We start from the raw sequence: 25158 nt of genomic DNA, 5'->3' as shown, positions 1-25158 counted from the left end.
GATCCATAGGATGTGTAATTAAATGGCTGTGAGGAAGATAAGAGGAATAAAGGATGCGTACGATTTTGAACCTTCAAAACTAGTTGAAAGATGATACCCGTGATGGCATTTGGAAGGCTCAAAAGAGGAAAAATTGATGAAACAACGGGGCATCGACTGGAACATACCATTACCAGATTTCTAGCTCTAGAACTCAGGGCGGGGGGAAGTCCTGTGATACAGATTAGAACTCACTTTAGAGATCATTGAAGATTTGAAAATATAGAAGATTAAAGAACAGAGAAGGTAAAACTTCATGATCAGCTACCTAGAAAATCAGCTGAAAATGCAAGGTCAACATGCAAAAAATAAAATCAAATCAATAAACCAATCATTTTAAAAATAGAAAGTGTGATAAGAAAAAGCAGATTCCATTGGCAATAGCAATAAAAATTAGAAAACAGCCACCAAAAAACAAAGACCACTAATAAGATATGTAAAAGAACTATAAGAAAAAGCTATACAACCTAGACAAAAATATGAATAGTGGAATTTAATGTTGTCAAGATAAAAACTGTCCCCAAATTATCCATAAATTCAATACATTTCTAGCAGAACAAGAATTGATGAATAGTTCAGTGGAAAAGAAATTGGCATATATAGCAAAGGACTTGTTCTTATTTGTCCTCAGGAAAAAGACAAATAGAAAAATGGGCAAAGAGTATGAACAGGCAATTCACCAAAAGGAAACAAATGGCAAACATGTAAAAGGATTCTCAATCTCACCAGTTTTGGAGGAAATGCAAATAAAAACAAGGGGGCGCCATTTTTCCCACATTTGATTGACATCAGATAGGAAAGATGGGTAGGGAGTGTAGGCCAAGGTGTTGGAAAAGAGGTGTTCTCTTATACCATCGCTGGGAATATAAGGTGGTCAAGTCCTTCGGGCAGTAGCCCTTCCAACTGTCACTGCTTCTATCTGTGGACTCAGCAAGCTCACACCTCCGTACCCACCCTAGAGAAATACCTACAGAGGTACAAAAAGGAAGCTGGCACCAGAGTGCTTCCTGAAGGACCATTTGTAGTAGTAAAAACTTAGAGCAACCTGAAGGGTCATCCAAAGGAGGGCCAGTGAAATAAACAGTGATGCATCTGAGTTCAACAAGAGCATGCAGCCCTTGAGAAGAATTAGAACACACTGACAGAGAGAGCTCTGAGACAGGGTTAAATTCCAAAGAAAGGCAACAAGCTGAAGAACCATCCATACTTTATATTACCCGCGTTTCCCCGAAAATAAGACCTAGCGCATGGAAGGATAAGACATCCCCTGAAAATAAGACCTAGCACAACTTTGGAAGAAAAAAATTAATATAAGACACTGTCTTGTTTTAGCGAAAATTCCTGTTTTCTCTTAATCTCTGTGTGTACACATCTATACACATTACATATACATATACATATACATATGCATATGCATATGCATATACATACACAAATATATACCATCCACAATAAATACTACAAATATATAAGAACCCGAAGAGTTAAAAAGATGCACTCCAAACTGAAATCAGTGCTTAACTGAAGTGAGAACCTGCAATGGAAGTGAGAGGAGGGGTAAAAAGAAAAGCATTGTAGTTACCTCTAATGTGTGATTCCTTTTTAAGATCCCCATGCAGCTTCACGCATGCAGATCCTCCCTGGGACTTGAAAAAAGCCCTTCTCTTTTGTCAAGTCCTGCTCCTCTGGGTCAGGATGGGGCCTCTGAGCTACATTCCAGACCAGCTGCATTCCTGGCGAGGCCGTGACTCAGCCCAGGGCGCCCGGGCCAGGCCGGGCACAGCAACTCTGGGTCAACACTCACTTTTTGGGGCCATGGACAAATCCGTTTCAGTTCCTTTCTCTTATCAGCTCAGCTAAGGAACACTTCCTTCATGGTGCAGTGGGGTGTGTGTGTGTGTGTGTGTGTGTGTGTGTGTGTGTGTGTGTGTAAGTCCGTGGCCACCCTAGAGGCTGCCTCCTGGCCCTGGGGAGGTAGAAAACTCAGAGGAAATGCCTGTGGACTTCGTGCACGGCTCACAGACATCAGAAGGGCAAGCTGGGGAACGTATTGCTGGAAATTTCTGAGCGCAGTCAAGCGTCCTTGCCCATCTGGCAGCCTATGCTCAGTTTTCCTTGCACCTCTGGGGGGTAGGTGGACAGCAGAACAAAAATGGCCCTTCCCCCCATGGAGGAGGCCCTGGAGAGATGATCCACGGAAGACAATCTATGAGTTGGGAAGGGGGACCAAACGCTGTCCCTAAAAACAATGCCAACGAATAAAGACCTTACTTGCCAGTCAGCGACGTCCGAAAAGAAGAGGAAGTCAACGTGTAAAAAAACCAGCTGGGTAACTTACAAAAAAGCGTACAGGGTGCGACCCGCCAAATCGCTCTACTTCCTAAACACGGGAGTTCCGCCCTCTTTCTCCTGCGCAACCCCCAAATCATCGGGAACGATCTTTTAACAATCGCCAGACTAGGGGAAAGGCAAACCATCTTGGGAGGAAAAAAATAGCAGCTGCTCTAGATAGTTTTTTTTTTTTTTTCTCCCCCAGAGTTTGGCTAAGTTTAAGTTATTTTTCATTTTCTTTTCTTCTTGGCTGCCTTGACAGCCCTTCAGGATTCCAGCTGCTTCCAAGCACAGCTCAATAAAGACCATTTCAGACGAGTTTCATATTCCTCAGATTCCTTACATTTCTCTCTCTTCCATTTGGGGAATGAGGCGGAAAAGGACAAAGAACAGCCCAGATGGCACCGTTTCCCATGTGCCTCCCTTCCCAACAAGAACAGAGAGCTGGTTCTTGTTGGGAGGTGGGCGTTGGTAGGACTAGGGATGTTTAGAATAGGCCCCAGCAGGACCAAAGGCTGTTTGGAAACTTTTCACTGAGGAGGGGAGGAAATATAGGAAGGAGACATCCGTGTGCTCAGTCATCTAAAAAGCCAGTGCGTGTGCTGCGAGCTTCGTTCGTTCACCAAATGTCTCTTTGGCACGTATGCTGCACCAAGCTCTGTTCTAGATGCTGCCGAGGGCAGAGCGGTGGAGATGGCCAAGCGTCTGATCCCTGGAGGGAGTTTCTGTGCCTCCCAGCTGGGTGCATGCTGTTCCTTTCTCCTTTCCAAGAGCTCTTGAGTCTCTTCCTTCTGCCATTCCTTCTCCTGCATCCTTGGTGTATTACACCCTTCATCTTGTCCCTTTCTAATTGCATGTCCCTTCGTAAACATCAAAGGGAAAGAAACGGGACCGGGGAGCTGATGAAAATGAGGCCTATGACTCATGGGAGGATGTTTTTCTATTTTTTATTTATAAGACTCTCTTCTCAGAAGAACCTAAGCATCTTCTTATTATGAGACTACCTTGCCTCCTCTTTTTCAGGGATTCCTCACTTTGGCTCTGATGGTCAAAACCTACGCTCAGTCACCCTGAGGACTGAAAGGTCCCAGGTTCGATTCCGGTCAAGGGCATGTGCCTTGGTTACGGGCACATCCCCAGGAGGGGGTGTGCAAGAGGCAGCTGGTTGGGTTTCTCTCTCATCGATGTCTCTAACTTTCTGTCCCTCTCTCTTCCTCTCTGTAAAAAATCAATTAAAAAATATATTTAAAAAAAAAAACAACACCTACTCTCAGCTATCCCCTGGTGTTGCCCTACAACTCACCTGGGTCCTCAGAGTAGATTGGCAATTATTTCTTTTTTCCCTAAGGAGGTTTTTTTTTTTCTTCTTCTCTAATTTGTTTTTCATCCTTCATGTAGACTACTTCAGAAAAAATGCCTACCCTCCTCAGAGTTCCCTTCCCACATCTCACCCAACCTCCATGCTCACATGATAAGCCTCAACAGAAAACAGTGTCCATTCTTCACAGAGAAAACAGAAACCATTAGGAAAGGACTCCCTCCATTTCCAGTCACTTCACCTGCGATAGCATGAACATCTGCGTCCCCCTAACAAAATTCACCTAACCCCCAATGCAATGGTATTTGGAGGTGGGGTCTTTGGGAGGTGACTGGGTCCTGAGGGTGGAGTTGTCATGACTGAGATTAGTGCTCCTATAAGAGAGGCCCCAGCGAGCTCTCTTGCCCCTTCCCCCACGTGAGGGCACAGAGAGAAGATGCCAGGAAGTAAGCCCTCTCTCAACACCAAATGTGCCTGTGCCTGGATCTTGGATTTCCCAGAACTATGGGAAATACATTTCTGTTGTTTATAATCCACCCAGACTATGTATTCTGTTTGAACAGACTGAATAGGCAAATAACTACATGAGGTTATCTGCCCCTGCATGCATTTCCTTCACCCCTGTGCAAAGAAAGGGTATTCTTTCTATTCAGGTGGGCCCCTCTACCAGAGCTATGGAATCCACTGGGTTCGGTCTTCTCCAGGAGAACACCCATCAGCGATCCCCTTCTCCACCGTCCCCTCTGCTGGATCCTTTCCGGAACAACCCCCTGGCCTTCCCTCATATGAACGTCCTACTAAATCTATCCAGAAACTCACCGGAGGATGAACAATTTTTATTTTAAAGAACCAGGACAGGATCTATGAATTATCTTTCTGTCTCTCACCTCCTCCTCATATGGTGTTTTCTGAAACATTTGATCAATTTTATTCCTTTGAGTGAAATTTTTCTTTTGCCAATCATACTTTTCATTCCCAAGACTTCCTCCTATTTCTGATCATTCTCTTTGTGGTATTCCTACTCTTGTTTTAGGCAGGCAATACCTTCTCACATCTCTGAAAATACTAATTAGAGATTATGGGGTTTTTTGGTTTTTGGTTTTTGGTTTTTTAATAAATATCCCTCTGTTCCTTAAATTATTTCTCTATCAGCTTTGTGCTATCCTCATTGTTACTAGGCATGTGCTGAAGAGTACACATATATACATATTGCAGCTCACACGCCTGAACTCCAGATTTATATCTTTCATTGCCAAATGAACAATTCTAATTTGACATCCTATAGACACCCCAACTGAACTCACATTTTCCAAACTTTTTTTTTTTTTTTTTTTACTTCAAAGTACTGCTATTTACTCAGTTACCCAGGTAAGAAAACTAGGAGGAATTCTTGACTGGCTCTGTTTTCCTCACCTATAATCAAACACTAATTCTTAATTATTCTATCTCATTAATATCAATGTTATAGTCATGTTTCTGCTTTGTTGAAGAAGCATAGGTGGTGCAGTTCCTGGCATCTCTCCACGCATTTAGCCACTCTATCTCTATCTCATGAGGAATGACCCGTGAATCTGTGTCTATTCTGAAAGGACAAACTGGACGTGTTAGTTCTAAGCCACCTTTCCACCTCTCGCGGCAGGAGAGCACACATTCTAATCCCCCAGATGTAGCATTTCCCAGAGGGTGCCACAGGTCGGGTTCCCTGGAAAGCAGATTCTGAGGAAGAAATTAGTGTTGGGGGGGGGGGGGACCAGAGTTTGCCACCCCTAAATATACTTTTTGGGATATTGATTTTACACTGGTTATGTTTAAGAAATAAGAGACTCAAGATAGAACCCTTGTTGATCCTGCCCTTCCCTGCCTGGAAGAATTCAGATATAAAAATCTGCTTAAAGGAAGGGAGCTACTCACTTTCGCTACTCACCTTGGCATATATGAACATGAAATATGGCAGACAGGGAGGATCCAAGCAAGCCTGCTGCTAGACTCCCCTGGGTCCCATTGTTTCTGGGTGACCCAGTATTGTTTGCGCTTTCTCATCTACCTAGGAATTGTCTACTTTCCCTTTGAAATCTGAGACCCCTGCCTCCCTCCACTTAGTTCAGAATAGTGTATAAGCCTCAACTGCCTCGGGTCACATATTCTTATGGCACCCCAGTGTGTACATATGCAATAAAGTTGGTTATTTTCTCCTGCTAATCTGTCTCACGTTAATTAGATTATTAGCCCAGCCATTTATATTATGACTAGAAGCCCGGTGCATGAAATTTGTGCACATGGCGGGGCGGGGGGGGGGGGGGGGGAGAGGACTTCCCTCAGCCCAGCCTGTATCCTCTCCAGTCCAGGACACCTCAGGGGATGTCTGACTGCTGGGGGATGTCCTGCAGATTGGGCTTAAATCAGCAGTCAGATATCCTTCTCAAAATCGGGGACCACTGGCTCCTAACTGCTTACCTACCTACCTGCCTGATTGCACCTAACTGCCCACCCCCTTGCTGGCCTAGTCACCCCCAACTGCCCCACCTGCAGGCGTAGTCGCTCCCCAGCTGCCTCCCCTGCCAACCTGGTCACCCCCCAACTATCCCCCTGCCAGACCAATCACTCCCATTTACCCCCCCTGCAGGCCTGGTTTCCCCACACAGCCTGCTGCTCAGTCGTTTGGTCGCCCTTCACTAACCCCCCTGCTGGCCGGGTAGCTCCATTCAGCCTGTTTGGTCATCCATTTGGTTGTTTCGGATGCAATGATCACTTAGCCTTTTTTATATATAAAGATTAGTTAATGATGTTTTTGTATTCATAGCTAACATCTTACTACTTTGTTTCATCCTACTTGTTTCTTTTATTCTGTTTTACCTTTCTTTGGCTTGAGAGGATTTTTTTTTTATGTTTTCTCTGAGTATTTATGCATTCCATTATTTATACATACTTTTACTATTCTCTTAATAGTAGCCAGAGAGTTTACCACATGTACCCTTGACTTGTTTCAGTTTAGTATAAATTAATACTTTTACTACTTTGAGACAAGACATCCTAGCCAGCCACCCTATGAGAGGTCTACAGCTTCCTGATCTGTCATTTTGTAGTAGACGTAAGTTCTCACCATTTATGGAAACTGACTCTTCTCTGGTTCTCTCCTCCTTCCAAGTTCAAAAGATCCAAATTCTCCTGAAGTCAAGCCATACCCCTTGTCTTGGACCCCTTCCCCTTCCAGATTATTAAGTCTTGTGCCTCCTTGAGGTTTTAGGAAATCACCTCATCTTAACCATCCCATTAGAGAAGAGAAAAGTACCTCTCATTTTTCGTGATAAGCCATAGACAAGAAAACAAGATACGACTTCTTAATCAACTTATCCTGCTATATCTACTAATATTATTTGGGTTTTGTGACCTTCACTTAAAATCTAGCCATAATTAATCACACTGTGTCCATGGGAAATTAATTCCAAGTTACAAACATTTATCTTTTAGTGAACTTTGAGAACGCAATATATTCATTATATATTTGTATATATTCTCCTGCTTCTCTTTATTTAGGGAAATTCAAAATTGCAGAGACCAATGATAAGGCTCATCATGACTACAAGAACACTCTGGTCCCTCCCTCTGCTTTAGTGGGGCTTTGCTTCAATAATAATGCCTACAAAAGAGGTAAACATGAGGGAACATATGATATCTTACCAAATGGCAAGAAACTTTGGTCTAGCTTTCTCCGTCAGGACACAAACAACAGAGAGAGAGAGAGAGAGAGAGAGAGAGAGAGATCTTCATTACATTACAGAGCTGCCACCTCCCTAAGGGACACTTCCAAGTTAAAAATGGAGGCATAACCACAGATGTAGGCACGGTTTAATTTAGGTAACTGAGTTCTGAGTGCTCTGACGCTTAGGCCAAAGAACCACGGGAGAGTGGCCTAGTTTAATAAAACATGACGAAGGTCCTGTAGGAAACTCTCCAGGGACAAAATGGTGGTAGTTTTGACCTACCAGTAAACCACAGCAGCTGCTGCTTAGGCTAAACGTAACCATCCTGACCCCTAACTCTATCTCAGTCTGTGATACCCAACTTTCCATCCTAAGGAGAGACAGTGTAGTCCAGACCTCTCACCATTTCCTATGCTCTTTAGCTGTCATCCTGGACTAGTATAGACTAACCTATTACTCTGAGGTTTTGGGTAAGGTGGTTACCTCAAGTACCCAGCACTTTTTACATGGTAGGCAAAGGGAACATTGAATGCAAAGTAATTTTCTTTTTCCTTCAAAACCCTTTCTTATTCCAGAAGAACAACTTTTGTTTTTTTAGTTTCTTTGGACCACCATGCCCATGTCCAGTCCAATAAATGCTGAAGGCAGAATGATAACAAAATGTGTATTTGTATGTGGTTACACTGTATGTCATAAAAGAAAATGTTAATGCAAAATATTCTGCAAGTTTGGCCCAGGATTGCCTCAAAACTGGAAATGATCTATAGAACGATTCCATTGTCATAAGATGAAATTTTAAAATCTGCTTTTCCCCATAAGAGTTCTCCCACACTTAATCATGCAAGAGCTGATTATCCAAAATGTGTAATACACAAACCAGTTATATCTTCTTTTCCCTTCTGCTGCCTAATTTTTGGTCATTTCACAGCTCATTAGTATGCTCTCTCTGGGAAAATAAAAGCAAATGTAGCTCAGATAGTATTTTTAACTTTCTATGTAAAGGTTTTGTAGGGAGGGTTATAATTACTGGTTAACATATCACTTTTCTTTAATAAATATCTAGTTAGGCTCCACTGAACACTAGGGAATAATTTTAAAAGTTTAAGATGTCCCTGCTCTTAAGGCTCTTACAATATAATTGTATATAGTAAAATATTAATGCAAGGAAATATATCCTATATAATAAAGAGGCAATATGCAAATTGACCCTCATGCCCTCACACAAATTGGCTGCCCCCATGTGGTCACAAAGATAGCCACCACAAGATGGCCAGCAGGGGAGGGCAGTTGGGGGAGACCAGGCTGGCAGGGGAGGGAGGGCAGTTGTGGGGGACCAGCCCTGCAGGGGAGGGCAGTTGGGGGCGATCAGGCCGGCAGGGGAGCAGTTAGGCATTGATCAGGCCCGCAGAGGAGTGGTTAGGGGCGATCAGGCAGGCAGGCAACTGGTTAGGAGCCAGCAGTCCTGAATTGTGAGAGGGATGTCTGCAGTCAGACATCCCCCAAGGGGTCCCAGATTGGAGAGGGTGCAGGCTGGGCTGAGGGACACCACCACTGCCCCCCCCCCCCAAGCATGAATTTCATGCACCAGGCCACTAGTATTTAAATAACGACATAAAAAAGTATGGTCATCCAAACATAGTGTGTAAGAGAACTCTATAGACTAAACATATTTGAAAAAGAAAGAACATAATATGGACTAACAAGATTGTCAAGGAAATTCTCAATTAAGTAGTGAAACTGAGCTAGATATCAAAGAATGAGTGGAATTTCAACACAGAAAAAGGAGGGGTAGGATCCAAGTGTTCCAGGGTCCAAGGCCCCTATATACAAGCACACAGAGTATAGAAAATAGTATAAGAAATTTGCCTTCCACACACGGCTTTGTCAAATATTTACTTTTTGCCACATTTGCTTCAGATCCACTTAAAAACACACATAATAATACAGATTTGGCGAAAGGCTTCTCCATATACTGTCATTATTTGTCTTCCTCAGCAGAGGTAACAACTATCCTGAACTTGAAGTTTATTATTATCATGAATATCATCCATGAAAGTAAGTAGTATTGTTTCATGTCTTTAAACTTAACATAAATGGCAGCATATTTTGTGTTTCTTCTTTTTTTTTTCTACCTGATATTTTACTTTTTGAGACTTATATGTAAATATTCTAATTCCTGCTCTAGTTCTTTTTAAATTTATTTATTTTAGAAAGAGAAGAAGGAAGGGATTGATAAAGGGAGGGAGGGAAGGAGAGAGAGAGAGAGAGAGAGAGAGAGAGAGAGAGAGAGAGAGAGAGAGAGAGATTGTTGTCCCACTTATTTATGCATTCATTGGTTGGTTCTTATATGTGCTCTGACCTGGGATGAAACCTACAACCTTGGTGTATTGGAACAAGGCTCTAACCAACTAAGCTACCTGGGATAATTCATTTATTTTAACTACTAGGGGCCCAGTACATGAATCTGTGCAACTTGAAAGGAACTGTGGGCCATGAGGCTGGGGTGGACACAGAGGCGGATTTCCTTCCATCCTCTGCACCCCAGCCAGGCCCCTCCCACTGCAAGCCTGGTCCCCTGTCTGTTGGTCCTCCTGCTTCCACCATTGCTGCTCCCACATGCTGATGGTGCGGAGCGATTGGGGCCAGTGCCAGCAGCGGGTGCAAGTGTCAGATGGGATCATGGCACCACGCACGAGTAAAGAATTTTAAGTAACCACCAGAGGCTCACCTCGATGACAGTGACTGGCACCCCCACTCACCTGCTTCACCATCTCGCTGTGGCCAATGCCCACCATGGTCTGCACATGCCTCCTGGTGGTCAGCACACATCATAGCAACTGGTTGTTTGGTTGTTCTGCTATTCCATCTATTTGCATATTAGCCTTTTATTATATAGGATAATATAGTATTCCACTGTGTAATCATGTAGCAATTTACTTATCCATTCACAGGTTGACAAACATTTAGGTTGTTTCCAACTATTTTCCAGTTATAGACCATACTTCAATAACCACTTGTTTAGATGTCTCCTGATGCATTTGAGGGAGTTTCTTGGATATACATATATGGAAAAAATGGAATTGTTAGCTATGATAAGGATATCTTTAGCTTTAATAGATATTGCTAAATTGCCTTCCCATGTGGTAGTACCAATTTATTCTCCACACGGTAATGTATAACAGTTCCCACATCTTCCTTATCTTTACAAGACGATGACTACATCATGGGCATGGAACTGCCAGGGTACCCTGAAGCCGGTTCCTCCTGTACACTGGCTGTCTGTGTGGGTGATGAACCAGCACAGCCCAAGCTAAGAGAGCATAGCAACCCTCTGGGGAAGAGCAAAGCAAGGAAGGGTGTGGTGGTTGAGGAGTGGGTGCACATTTTAATCACTTTCACATCCCCAATATCTAGTACAACCTGAAGTTCAGCGGGCAAGGCTCAGGAGATGTGAAATGGACTGGAACTAATTATCAACCTTGATCGATATCTAAGCCTCAGTATCCTCGTGTGTAAATTATGGACGATAATACTTCAAGGAATCATTCCAAATGTAAAATGGAATATAAATGTGGAAACGTTCTTTGATATGAAAGTGGCGTTATTTTCATTTGGGATGAAGTGAGGTCAATAAACATTTTCTGCTCTAGGTAAGTGGCCCTTGTTACAAAAAAAAAAAAAATTTTTGCTCACCATTGCTCTACAGGCTCAGCTTCTCAGCGATGTCATGATCCCACAATCTTTATTTATATGACACAAATTTACATGGTCGCCTAATCCCCTCTTTCTAAATCTGTCGCCATCTTTGCCATGGCTCCTCCTTAATGCCCTTTCATCTACTCAAACTCAACAGGCCTAAAAGTGAACTCACATTGACTCCAAATGTAGCTTCCCCTCAGGACTTCCATAGTTCCATTGTTGGCATATTAGAAGCGTGTTTATTGGCCAGGTGTGGTATTATCAGAACAGGAAGAGAATTGGGCCAGAGAGACTAATTAAGAGGCTTGCATTACATAGCAGAAAACAGACTGCATTCCAATGTGCAGTTATAATCCTCCAATCGTCAACACTAAGCAGACTGCATTTGGAATATTGAACTTGAATATCACAGTAGTGCCAGAGTTTAGAAAGATGTTAATACATCAAATGCACCCATATCAGGTGAGCTATGTGAAGATCACGATGAATGAGAAAGATTGAAGGGGATCTGGGAGAACGAAGAGGAGGCACAGTAGTAGAAGAAAGAATATGAATGTCAATAGTCAGTCAGCACTGACCTCCACAATGACAAATCTAATGGCCCTCTTCTATCTCCCTCCTTCTTAGACTCATGGACATTTAACACTGTTGATAACAGTGTTATCTTTACTTCATTGATCCAATTGTATTAGTTCAGCAGACAGTAAAACTGAATTAGAAATGCAAGATTCTTTTTTTTAAAATATATTTTATTGATATTTTACAGAGAGGAGGAAGGGAGAGAGATAGGGAGCTAGAAACGTCGATGAGAGAGAAACATCGACCAGTTGCCTCTTGCACACCCCCCACCAGGGATGTGCCCACAACCAAGGTATATGCCCTTGACCGGAATCGAACCTGGGACCTTTCAGTCCGCAGACCGACGCTCTACCACTGAGCCAAACCGGTTTTGGCAGAAATGCAAGATTCTTATATGTGGACACATCTGTGAAGGCTGAAGAGGAAAGGGGAGGGAAGCGTCTCACATTGCAATGCATGTCTTAGTGCCCGTGGTGGGAGAGAAAGAAGGGAAGTGGCATGGAGAGCCTCGGTCTGCAGAGCAGCTCTAAGAAAGGCTCAGTCAGGTCAATGGGGAGCCCTGAGCAGAGAGGAAACTGCATTGAGTAAGAATGGCTGACAGAGCCCAGTCCCTGGCTGAGAGCATCTGAAGAGACTGAGACCTCTGTCTGCAGGAGTGCTGTGATGAATCCCAAAGGCATGGTGGCTGGAGGTTTTCAGTTAATTATGCTCTTCAGAGTAGGTGCTCCCTTGAAGGGAGTCCTGAGTGGTGCACTCCTATGGCTGCCATGCCATTTCCTTTCTACATACCGTACTGGATGCCACCTTCCTGCCTGCCCTCTTTTGCTGGATGCTCTCCCTTTGCTCACACTCTAAACAGTGGGGTTCTTCAGGAAACCATTTTCTGCCTGTTCCACATACATCTTCACTATGAGGATTCATCTCAACCCACAAGTTCAAGTGATACCACTACTGAATGTCGATGCTAACTCCCCATGTTAATTCAGGCCATCGTTTTCTCTCACACCTGGACCTGCTAGCTATTCTCCCATCTCATCTTCAGTCTTTCCACCAGCCTCCAATTCATATTGCACTGCCGCTAATTGGACATTCCTAAGGCACCAAGAAGATCCTTCTACTCCTGTGCTGGAAATCCTCAATAGCTCCCTTTTGTTCTCAACAAGAAATGGTTTAACATGATTTAAATGTCCCTTCATGGACTGGTCCCTGCTTACCACTCCAGCCTCATCTATTGTTCACCCTGAACACAGCACTTTTCATTTCTTTGAATGTAACATGTATATCCATGGTATGGAGTATATCTTCTTGCCTGGCTAATTCTCCGTTTTTTGGGTCTCAGCTTAGGGGTCCCTTCCTTTGTGAAGATTTCTATAACCTGCACAGGCCAGATTCAGTGCCCTCCTGGGTCATTCTAAGGACTACCTGGTAAAAGGCAAATAGAATCTACAGAGGGCAGTTAAATATCACAGTGCTGAAGGTTAAAAATGTAATAAAGGGAACAATATTTTCCATATCAGGACTTCTCTTGGGTATACACTGCGTGAGATAGAAAGGAATACTATGTAAATAGTTATGCGTAGGTGATAGTTCTCTCAAGGGCCACGACAGGCAAACGTTCTCCATGCAGTCACGTTCCCACCCCGATCCCCAGCCCTACCCCAGACATTTGGAAATATGTGAGGCCATCTCTATTGTTGATGCCAGTATGGCTGGGAGTTGTCTTGACACAAGGGGGTAGGAAGGCTAGAATGGATGGGGACAGTCCCAAAATGCTAATAAAACCTTCATTGAGAAACATGATACTCAGAAGTATGCAAATCTGGGAGCAGAGCTGAATTGCTCAGAAAAAACAAAGAGGAAACTGAGAGCTAACATCAAAGGTCCTCCATCCTCACCCACTCCTATGCAGAGCTCCACCTCACCTGTAAATAAATGTTGGGTGCATGCTTTTAAACAATATTGGTTTAAAGAAAATTTTAAAATATGTATTGGTTTAAAAAGGAGTCAAATTATTAGCCCAAGTAACACCTCCTATCTCCCGGCTCTGCTTCCCTGCATCCAGGATTTATCTCACTGGAAAGGAATTGTCTGAGAACTTGTCTGAACCCTTAACTTCAGTTCAGGGACCACACCCTATTGTATCGCCTAAACCTAATATAGTGTGGCACATAATATATGTTCAATAAATATTTCTGAACTATGACTCATTAAACTTAAAAATTAGCCCTGAAATATTTTCCAACTGTCCGCCCTACATATTTATCATTAATTTTATGTTTCCAGTTGAATACATCAAACATAACACAGGTACAAAAGAGAATCATCTACTTTGACCCAGCGCTAAAACCATCCCCCAAAGGATCCCAGTTCCCTTTATTATGGCAAATGTTATCACGTTTTTGGGGATCCTCCAGTTATGTACGCCAGAAGCCTACATGGCACCCATGTCTCTGCCTGCTTCTTCCAACCAGTAAATCCCATCTTCCAATCACCTCCTGGGTTCTTTTCCCTTCTTTCCTTCCTCAGCATTTCTGGCTTTAATTCAGGTCTCTTATATACATACTAGAGGCCCAGTGCATGAATTTGTACACGGGTGGGGTCCCTCGGCCTGGCTGGCAATCGGGGCCAACTGGAGCTGTCTTGCCCAGTTCCTATTGGGGTGATCAGGGCTGGCCAGCCATGGGATGGGGGAGAGGGGAAAGGCTGATTGGGGCTGTTGGCTGTGGGGGAGGGACCACGGGAGGTTGGCTCACCCCAGGAGGTTGGCTATGGGAGTGCACTGACCACCAGGGGGCAGCTTCTGCATTGAGCATCATAGTGACCGGTTGAACATTTGGTCGATTGGTTTTAACGGTTGCTAAGACATTTATATATATAGACTAGCAGCCCGGAGCACAAATTTGTGCATGGGTGGGATGGGGACCGGCAGGGGGTAGGGGATATGGGCGGATGGCTGGCAGGCCCCACCCCTGATCAAGGTGGGAGGTGATCAGAGGCGGGGCTGGCAGGGGGGAGGGGGCCTCGGGAGGTTGGGGAATGGGGGCCACCGCAGGGCACATCATAGCAATCGGACGTTTCGGTTGTTCTGATCATTCCATTGTTCCAGGCACTTGGCTTTTAAAGGCCGTCTTCAGGTTACGTCGAACTCGATGTACGTCGTTTTGTGGTTATGTTGCCATCTCCCATTTATTTATTTTTTTAAAAGTTCCATCATTTCGACGTATGTACATAAGTGCTTTGTGTTTTTTATTATTTATTTACCACAAGTAAAGGTCAGGAATTGTTATCTTTCTTTTAAATTTTTTTTACTATTTCACTTCATTACTGCTGTGTATGTGCTCCACATGAGTAGGTGGGTCCCCACATATGGTGAAAATCAAGTTACAGTATGCCATAGGAATGGATCTCTGGCGTAACCCGAGGACCTACCGTGTGTGTGTGTGTGTGTGTGTGTGTGTATGTATATACATTTGCTTTCTAAACCATATCTCTATCCCCATCTCTACCTGCCCTTAAAACATTCTAAAATATTCAAAATATTAGTAATTAATACCGTGTGGGTTTACTGTGATACCAGCCACTACTGCCTTTTGTATGTGTTTTCTTTTTGACTCTTGATGATAGCCTGTTTGAAAGCATTTCCCAAGGTCATTCAGTAAAGCTCCAGAGACAAGACGGAAACGCAGGTAGCCTGGCTCTGAGCTGTGCTAGCGAGGCTCCATAATCTCCTGGAAGCTTCTGCCATGTTGTCCCACATCCATGTCTGTGTCTGACTCTCCTCCCCTCCTGGATGCCCTGGCTGTGGTGAGTCCCCTTGGAGCTAGGGCTTGCTCAGTATTCCTTTCCCAGAGCTGCTGGTGTGCTGAAAGCGGGCGGTGGTTGTGCTGTATGTGAGGGGTGGCTATGAAACAGGGCATTGGTGCGGAGACAAAGGAATCACTAAGCCAATGAGCGAACTAAAGAGTGGTTTGGAGCTGTAGGCAACTAACTACTATTTTATGCTTTTATGGTCTCCCTCCTGTGTGATGCTTGTGGGAGTGGGTGCTTCACGGGGCTGCAGCTTAGCGGCCAGCCTGGAGGATGGCGCCTCCTCCCCATCCGTCTGGCCAACGACAATGCATTCTTCAAATGTTAGCTTTAGCAGCATTCCTATGGCTTCCTGTTTACATGAATGTCCCTCCCCAGTGCTTCGCACACATTTGTGAGGCTGCAAACATCTTGAGGGCAAGGACTGTGGCTTTTCTTCTCTGTATTCTATACCACCTAGCAAAAGAGAATACTTAAAAGGTATACTATACAGCAGAGTATAGACCAGTGGCTAAAAGTCTGGCCTTCATGTCATAGGACTTCTGTTCAAATTTCAGTTTTCTGTTTTTTACCTTGAGCACCTTAATCTGCCTGTGTCTGGGGGGGGGGGGGGGGGGGGATGCAGATCATCATAACTTAGATCAGCAAGTTGTTATGAGAATTAAATAATACATGGGCAGTAACTGACTCCAGTCCTGGCACCTTGTAAGTGCTTGGTATGTTAGATAGCATTGTTTTTCTATTATGACGGTGATGATGATGATAATTTACTAGCACTATCTTATAATGAGGCAAATTGTCTTGGAAGCAGTAGGTTCCCTTTTACTGCAGATACAGTAAGTCCTTAGGCACTTAATATGCTCCTAGGTTGTTGGAACTGTGGTGAAATGACATATAACATAACCAACTTTACCACAGGCTAATTGAAGTAAAGAGAGTTAGGTTCCTGCGGCATCTCATCCACATCACAGCAAAACGATACGGGATGAATCCGTGGACCTGCTGCCTCCAAACAGCAGTAAACGCAGGAGAGATGCTGTGAAGTAGTTTTTATTTGAGAGGATTAGATGATTTCTAAGGATACTTCCAATCATAGGAGAGGGAAGCTATTTCTCTGACTCAAAGATCATTAAGTGTTACTTATAGCAAAGTGAGTGTTAGAATAGAATAAAAAGGACATCAGATATGGTTGTAGGTAGACATTACAAAGAACATACAATTTTATGCTTTGTGAACAGTTAATTGCATAAATCAGGCCCTTACATGGAAATCCATCTCTTTTCAAGAGGACTGGGCTGGCCCTGCCAAAAAGGAACAAACAAAACTTTAAAGACTGTCGCAGCCCTGCTGAAATGTCTTTTCTCTTTGAAAGAAGTCTATTAGTGATGCAAATGCAAAGTTATCTGCACAGATGATAATCCTAGCAAACAAAACGGTGAAACCATTAGAACAGTCTCCTGCAGCATTCGGTCCTGAGAATCCTGAGAGTTTGGCATTCCAGCTTTCAAAGGCAAAGAAAGAGAGCGCAACTGATTCCTGTTTGGGATAGTTTGTTGGGTCTGCTTACCTGCATCCTGTGCTGATTATCCTGTTTAAAGAGGCCACAGAGTTCTCCAAATATGGACAAGCAGAGGGAAGGCCTGCACTCAGAGGCCCCAGCAAGTGCCTTAAACTGGCAAAAGCAGGATCCTTGGCCATGGACTAACATGTAGTCAGGAGTTTAATTCTCAAGACACTGGAGCTTTAAGGTAGACCGTCTAGGAGAAATCCAATGATAAGCGCTTCAAGTAATATGCTCCTATGACTGATACTTTAATTAGAAATTAGACAAATGAAAGGCTACCTGTATCATTGAATAGATGGTCATGTTTTAACACACCTTTTTGTCCATAGGTACTCAGAGTAAACTTCTTTGGGAATTTGGTAAATATGCAGTCTTACTATAGGAGAAAGGATTGAAAAGGTAAAAATGCATGAAGTTAACCGTAAGTAGTATGTGTGGCTATTGTTTGATTGTATTTATCTTATCCCCAACAGGTTTGATGAGATCTAGTTTCTCAGGAGCCAGCAGGCATTGGGGAATATTACTGGTCAGAAGGTGTGGTGTCTTAAAGGTATTAGGAAAGCATTTCTGAAGTAACACTCCAAAGTGGTATTGCCTAAGTGGCTGCCACCTACTTGATCAGACCTTCTGGAAAAGCCTAGTGGGCAATTTATTGAGAACAGAAAACTAACCCTCCCTACCTACGTGGTTTCTTGGACAGCACTGGTGTCCACGTAGACTGGATGTAATGCTGGGAATCTGGGTCTCGAGCAGGGTGGGGCATTGGGCAGGTTAAGAGCTTCCAGATCATCATCACGTGTTTACACTGCAGGTGCAGGAATGGGACTCGTCCATCCTCCACCCTGCGCCGCCTCTTCTTTGCAAGGTTGCTTGACAGCTTGCTCAGTACCCGCCCAGAGTCTTTGATAATCCACTCGTCTCTGGTGAGAAGTCAATCCCTGCTTTTAGTCCTTTGCTCTGCGTTGCCTCCCACGCCCTCCACACCGGCTGCTGGCGGCCGCTCTGCGTGTTTTTGCTCCTCGAGCTTCCCATGCCCTGCCCACGCCGCACGCCTCCCTGCTGGCCCTCTCGGCCTGCCCTCTTTTGCAATCCTGGCGGGCCAACACCAAGGGCCCAAGGGTGTCGGGTATCATCGGGGCAATCACTGCTCACTTTTTTCTGGGGCTTTCCCCTTCCCCGCAGTTCCAGTACCTGCTTCTAAAATTGGGGACCTTGTCTGTCTTGCAAATGAAAGCTATTCCTCCGGTTTAGGATTGGAACCTGATCCAGCAAAGTCAAACATTGTCATCCAGGGGATCGACATGGGTAGGTCCTTGAGCTTGGTCCCTGGGGCAGACAGTCCTTTTCGGGCATCGGACCTTTGCAGCCCCGAACACTTCTGTACCCGGGAAAGCCTAGGCCACTCGGAAAGGGCAAAGCTCGGCCGCCCGCCCGCCCACACCGCGGGGTTGGCGAGCGGGGACGGGGCGCGCGGAGCCGGAGCCAGGTGGGCGCGCACGGGACGGGCAGGCGCGCACGGAACCGGAGCGCGCAGGGACCCGGGGCGCGCACGGACCGGAGCGCGCACGGACCTGCAGCGCGCGCGGACCCGGAGCGCGCACGGGCCCGGAGCGCGCACGGACCCGGGACGCGCACGGACCCGGAGCGCGCGCGGACCGGGAGCGCACCCTCCGGGATCGCGGCTGCGCAGTCGCGCGGGAGCCGGGAAAAGGGGAGGAGGGTGGAGGCGCCGGAGCGAGGGGAGGGGGAGGAGCGGCGGAGGCGGAAGCCATGTTGGAGCTTCCCCCGGAGCGAGGGGCTGCGAGCGTTCTCCTCTCCCCGTGGGTGTGACCGCGGTTCGACGCGGCGGCGCGGCTGCGGGGGGCGGGGACGGTTAGCCCGGTCGTCGCCGTCGTTGGCGGCGGCGGCGGCGGGCGGGGAGCGGCGGCCGCGGCGTGGGGAGCCGGGCGATTGTGACCTCCGGGGGAGCAGGGGTCCGGCCGCGGCTTCCCACCCTCCGTGCGGCCCCCTGAGCGCCCCCCCTCCCCGGCCCGGGAGGGAGGCGGGGGGCACCCGGGCCCGCCATGAACCCCGGCTTCGACCTGTCCCGCCGGAACCCGCAGGAGGACTTCGAGCTGATCCAGCGCATCGGCAGCGGCACCTACGGCGACGTGTACAAGGTGAAGGCGCGGCGCCGGCCCCCGGGGTCCCGACCCGCGGCGGGGGCGGGGGCGGGGGCGCGGCGGCGGAGCCCGGGCGGCGGGCGGCGCTGGCGCCCGGGGCTGCGGGGGAGGAGGCGGAGCGGGGGCCCGGGCTCCCTCCGCCGCCTGAGAACGAACAAAGGGCCAAATGGTGAACCCCGAGACCGCCCGGCCCGCACCTGAGCCCTGCGGCCCGGGACGCGCGTCCCCCGGAGGGCTGGGCGGGCACCGGGCGCCGGGTGCCCGGCGGGGCGGGGCGGCGGGCCAGCCCGCAGGGGGTTGGCGGCTGTCGGCCCCGCGTGCTGCAGACGGACCTGGCCGGACCCGCTGTCCGCCCACCGGGCCCCGGGCTGGTAGGATTACCCTGGGCAGCTCCCATCCACAGCCCCTCCATGCTTCAGCCTTGTAGCATCATCGGCACACCGGTTTCTTATTTTTCCTAAGGAACGCCTTTCTTTGGTAAAAAGCGATCTAGTGTTAGCATGATTTTTTTTTTTTTTTTTAAGGAAGGAGAAACTTTTCTCCCAAGCCCAGCTGCACTTGGAGGCCGTGTTAAAATTGCGTTGTTGTTTTTCCCAGGGATCCAAACAGCAACAACACTTGCATTCAATGCTTTGGAAAGGTCCTGGTTTGATAAGGTTAGAATCCAAAGCCCATGAGGAGTAGCACAGCATTGCTGCTGTTAAGAGAGACCACTTCTAAATGTGGGAGATAAATCACTCCTCCCTGGGCCAGCTCAACTCTTGGCCTCGCAGCGACTGCCAAGAAGAGAGGCGGGCAGTGCCAAATGTGGTGGCAGTCTTGATTTAGTTGTGGATCTTCTTACTGGTAACCCAAGTGGAGCAACTCCTGTTTCACACAAACCTGAGGATGCACAAAGCTTAGCTTGGCTTTGGAAAGCATCGCCTTGACTTGATTTTGCCCTCGTTTAAGCACTAGGTTTATTTATTTTTTATTATTTTTTTTAACTTTTACTCCGGTGCCATTCATATTACTTAGATGTGTCATACGGTGCAGCCAGCATTCTGCATTAGCCTTGGTTGGTGGGTGACTTGCTTTCCACCATCACTTATTTTTCCCTCCGCAGACAGGTGTCTGCTGCACACCTGCTATGTACAGGGCATCAAAGCACTTGGGTTGTAACAAAGACAGACATGTGCCCACTTGGAGTTTATAATTTTGGGGGACAAGATTATTGCAGTTTTATTTTGTGCTGCAGAGGAGAAAGGATTTGGATTAGGATTAGGAGAGCATGTCACAGGAGGAATGCTCTCTCTCCTCCGGGGAGTCGGAGGCCATGGGGAGAGGGAATGATGCCAAATAGAACAAATTCCTGTGGAGGCTCCGAGCCTGGAGGTGAGGCTTTGAAAGGATGCCTGTGCGGCCTGAGCGCCCAGAGAGGGAGATGGTCACGCTGGCCTCTCAGATCTTGTAAGGAGGTCAGACTCCCCCTCAGGACAATGGAGAATGAGATTAAGTTTGGATTTTTGAAAGATCTACCTACTTGGGTGTGGTGAGTGAAGATGAGGAGAAAGCAGTTAGGAAGCTCTTGCAATAGTTCATGTAAAAATAGCCATTATTGCGTTTGGGAGTTGGTGGTGAATGTAAAAGTTGGAATGAAGGGATCCAACTGGTAAAGGAGCCCGTGTAAATTCTGATGAAAAGTTACTAAAACTTTGCCGATGTATAAGTCTTAGGAGGCAGTGTGCACAGTGAGTTCCTTTTCAGTTCTTTATGAGAATAATTGGCCGTGCACTTACTATATTTAGAGAGAGAGAAAACAGCTGTTGGTTAAGCCACTTGACTAAAAAGTAAACAAATTAAGGCCTGTAAATTTCCTAAGAACGTCTATATGCAATACCGGTATACATTGATTAATCTTGTCATCTTTTTAAAATAATGATGATAAAAACTAATATTTACAGAGTGCTTATTATTTGCCAGGCAGTGCTCTAAGGTTCCACGTGTTAATGTACTTAATCTTCACAGCAACCCTGTGAAATAGACATTGCCATTAACTCTATTTTGCAATTGAGGAAACTGAGGCACAGGGAGGCTATGGTAACTTGCTAAAGCTGATAGACAGCAAAGCCAAAATTCAAAACAGTTAGCTTCAGAGACTGAGCGTTTGTAACCATTAGGCAGCACTGCTTCTGTAAAGACGGGGCCTGGGCAGGGGATGTGTTATTGGATTTCCAGGGGAGAAATGGAGGCACACAGTTAGCTCAGCGTTTTCCTTGTAGCCCGGCTCTGAGTTCCATTGGGACTTTGAGTAGCAGTTGGCACCCCCAGCTCCTGCTGTGCAGCCCACTAGGCCGCACTGTTATCATCTGCCAGGCGGCTGTCACATGATAGACGCCCCGCCCCATTCCTACCTGTCAGACTCTCTGGTAACCAGGGACCCAGAGCGGAAAAACTCCCGGCAGTTTTTGGCATTCGAACCACTGCTTGCTAAATAACCCACCGTTTTAATTATTTGTATTTATTTGCCTGTAATCATGTTTGTGCTGTAAAGATAATATTTTTTTTTGCATTTGTTTTGCTGTTTTAGATTTTTCTTATATAAGTTGCATTGATGAGAGAGGAACACATTAGAGGGTTTGTTTTTAAAAGCCAATATGTATAATTTACTCCTTAATTTGTCAGCAACTAGGTGCTAAAAGTGGATTAAGTAACTTAAGTTAGAGACCTAATTATTTATAGTCATTCTTAGAAGGTTGGTGCTTTAAGGGATTTTTATTTTGAAAACGATCCTACTCCAGTGTAGTGATATGCTTATTATATTTCAGGTGGCATGGTTTAGTTAAAAAGCATTGAACCGGGAAGTGGAAGATCTGGAACTTACTAGCTCTGTGGCCTTATAAAATCATTTAGCTTCTCAGGCTGTTCTGTTGTGCAGGTATTACCATCGTATGTCCTTCTGTTTACAGAGTTCAATAAATGACTTGAATTTTACTCAACAAATAAGGTTTGATTTTTTTTTTTTTTCCAGGTCCAAAAAATGCAAATATATGTATTTCCTCTGTGCTGTCGTAAAGTACATGGGGATAGAGTTGTGTGTGTTTTTAAAGAAGTAATACTTGCCTTTAACTATGTCTTTTAACTGTGGGCTTTCCTAGGATCTGTCAGTCAGATGAAATAGCTGTAGCAAGGATTATCTAGGGACCTGGGGGTTGACAGCTAGAGAGAGCTGTGGTTGGTCCTCAAGTGGCATCTGAAGGCCTCTGAAATCAGTAGGCTTAATGTTATATGTATATATGTTTTTCTGGAGAGATGACCTAATAGCATTCAGTACATTCTCAAAGGATTCAGTGATTCCCCCAAAAGAATGACCTGTAGGTTTGTCATTTGAAAGGGTTTTCTTGGAGAAATTAGGTATTTTCTTTGGTTTTTGTTTGTTGATTTTTTTTTTTTTGTTTTTTTTTTTTTTTTTTTTTTACCAGATCACGTTATCAACATTGATATGATTTTCACATGCATTATGCATTGTGCTATCTTTTCTTACGAAAATTTTCAGTTTAATTTGTATTATTCCTACCCTAAAACTCTTTATGTCCTGATGTTTTTCTGCAGTAGTGCTAGAGAGACGCAAAAGGCACTAAAGCTGGAGATAGGGCAAGGCAAAGGATGTTTTTTTGTTTGTTTTAATATACTTTATTGATTTTTTTTTTTTACAGAGAGGAAGGGAGAGGGATAGAGAGTTAGAAACATCGATGAGAGAGAAACATCGACCAGCTGCCTCCTGCACACCCCCTACTGGGGATGTGCCTGCAACCAATGTACATGCCCTTGACCGGAATCGAACCTGAGACCTTTCAGTCCGCAGACCAACACTCTATCCACTGAGCCACACCGGTTTTGGCACAAAGGATGCTTTGAAGGACCAGTCTCCGTGTGTTTCTCGGAAAGTGTCTTTTCTAGTTGCCTGACTCTGGCCCAGTCCCTGTGAATGGATTCCCAGGTGTCTGAGCCGTGGGCTTTCTCCTGAGCTCTAGCCCGTCGTCCAGCGAAGCTCCTCACAGACCACAGCTTCCTCAAAGAAGCCTCTCTTCATACCCCTTTTTCTCAAAGCCCCAATGCTGGCAATTCATTAATAAGTTTTGAAGCCTTGGAATCATCTCTTACTTCCGGCCTGGACTTCATAGGCATTTTCCATAGTGTGGCTGGGACGCTCCCGGGAAGGCTGTACCGTGCGTCTAGTATTAAAGACTGAGAAGTCCTGTGATCAAGAAACCTGTCATACTTGGCTTTTACTCAGTCCTCCTCTCTGTGCTTCAGTTTCCTCAGTTGTAAAATGGAAATGCATAGGGAAGTGTTTAGGGCAGTGCTTGACACATAGTACTCAGGAATTGTTAATTGCTGTCAGTATCTAGTATTATTTATTGTTACATATTTTACCCAGCAAACTCCAAGCTTACTTAACTAAGGATTCTTTGCAATGCTTATTGCTTGTCCGTAGAACCAGTGCCTGGTAGGACATGCTTTGGAAATGTGTATATTTATTTTATCTATGTATGTTTGGAGGCCATTTCCTCTGAAGCAGAGACAGTAAAATGTTGCTAAGCACACATGGTAGTCTATATAAACAGGCTTGGAGTCAGTATGAAAGCTGACAGGAGAAAAATTGAAGATTGGGCGGTGAAACCAGGAAATGAGTGTGTTCAAATGTTTAGTGAATTACATATTGACTTATTTGTAACTGCATCTTTCAGGGTTGTTATGGTAATATCATCAAACACTAATTCTTAGACTATAAGAACCTTTCAGGAAAACTTAGTTCTGAAACCGCACCTCTGAGGAGGGTCATGAGGACCTTGAGCATTTAGAAAAAGAAAGCACGGTTATTTGGGGTTGCGCTTATTTTTACTTCATGGAGAACCAAGTCTAAAGGGTATCAGAGGAGGTGTCCCTAAACTTCAGAAAGATTGCTTGAATATTTAAGGTAAATTAATGTAGAATTTTTCAACATCAGTATTATTGGAGAGGAAAAGTGATGATGGAACAGACTATGGGATGATTTATAAAAACACACACACGGCTAACCTCCAGGTTATGTGATTTTGATATGGATCTGATTCCCTGAAGGAATTACTTAACTTCCAAGATTTGATGTGTGTGTGTGTGTTAAGCATATATATTTACTTATGAAAGAAAATCTAATGATTTATTTTATATTGAGAATAAATAGTTGGTAGTTCTCTCGAGAGTACATTGAATAACCATACTGCATTGAATAGTGATAATATGAACAGAAATGTATTTGGGACTGTGGGTGGAGTAGCAAAAATGACAAGACTTGGTACTAAGAATTTACAGGAACAAAAAATGTGTACCTACTCTTAGTTATCATAGTTTAAGATCAAAACATTGTTGATTTTCACCTTTTCTGGCATTTTAAATCTCTTACTATTTGAGAGATTATCTGCATAACTGACCTCTAGCATAGCCAAGTTAGTGCTGGGTTCTGGAGTCAGAGTGTGTAGTTTAGACCCTCTAGTCTAGCCAATTACTCAATCCTTCTCTCTGTGCTTCAGTTTCCTCAGTTGTAAAATGGAAATGCATAGGGAAGTGTTTAGGGCAGTGCCTGACACATAGTACTCAGGAATTGTTAATTGCTGTCAGTATCTAGTATTATTTATTGTTACATATTTCTCTTGCTTCTGTCCTCCTAACTTACTCTGCTCCTCATGCTTCTGCCTCAGGACTTTTGCACTTGCTGCCTGTGCTTGAATTCTTCCCTCCAATGCTATCCTACATAATAAAAGCCTAATATGCTAAGTGTCCAGTCATCCAGTTGGCCATTCAACCAACCAGAGTGTAATATGCTAATGATATGCTAAGGCCGCTTATCTGCTCGCTATGATGTGCACTGAACACCACGGGGCAGACACTCCAACAGGTAGGTTAGCTTGCTGCTGGGGTCTGGCCATTCGGGACTGA

At 45.1% G+C, this 25158-nt stretch overlaps 1 protein-coding gene and 1 long non-coding RNA gene across 13 annotated transcripts in view; one reads left to right on the top strand and one right to left on the bottom strand.

Annotated features, from left to right (window-relative positions):
• Positions 1-18466, bottom strand: part of LOC118717271 — a 45005-nt gene extending 26539 nt beyond the window's left edge. The window contains exons 1-2 of the long non-coding RNA XR_006741405.1: positions 17723-18466; positions 17042-17414 (exon numbers count right to left, since the gene is read on the bottom strand). This is a non-coding gene — a long non-coding RNA (uncharacterized LOC118717271). The remainder of the gene's footprint in view (positions 1-17041; positions 17415-17722) is intronic.
• A 266-nt stretch (positions 18467-18732) lies between these two features.
• MAP4K3 (mitogen-activated protein kinase kinase kinase kinase 3) overlaps positions 18733-25158 on the top strand; it is a 107561-nt gene continuing 101135 nt past the window's right edge. For 7 of the 12 annotated variants that reach the window (XR_006741403.1, XR_006741404.1, XM_045580667.1 and 4 more), the window contains exon 1: positions 18733-19197. Coding sequence is in view for 10 of the 12 variants with exons in the window: in XM_045580667.1 (XP_045436623.1) it covers positions 19102-19197 (96 nt within the window). In the remaining 2 variants the exon portion in view is untranslated. The remainder of the gene's footprint in view (positions 19198-25158) is intronic. The other 5 variants (XM_045580665.1, XM_036435106.2, XM_045580669.1 and 2 more) reach the window with 2 other exon arrangements.

Source organism: Pipistrellus kuhlii, unplaced genomic scaffold (assembly GCF_014108245.1).
Source record: "Pipistrellus kuhlii isolate mPipKuh1 unplaced genomic scaffold, mPipKuh1.p scaffold_m20_p_13, whole genome shotgun sequence".
Taxonomy (NCBI): domain Eukaryota; kingdom Metazoa; phylum Chordata; class Mammalia; order Chiroptera; family Vespertilionidae; genus Pipistrellus; species Pipistrellus kuhlii.
This window is presented reverse-complemented; position numbering and strand designations above follow the sequence as displayed.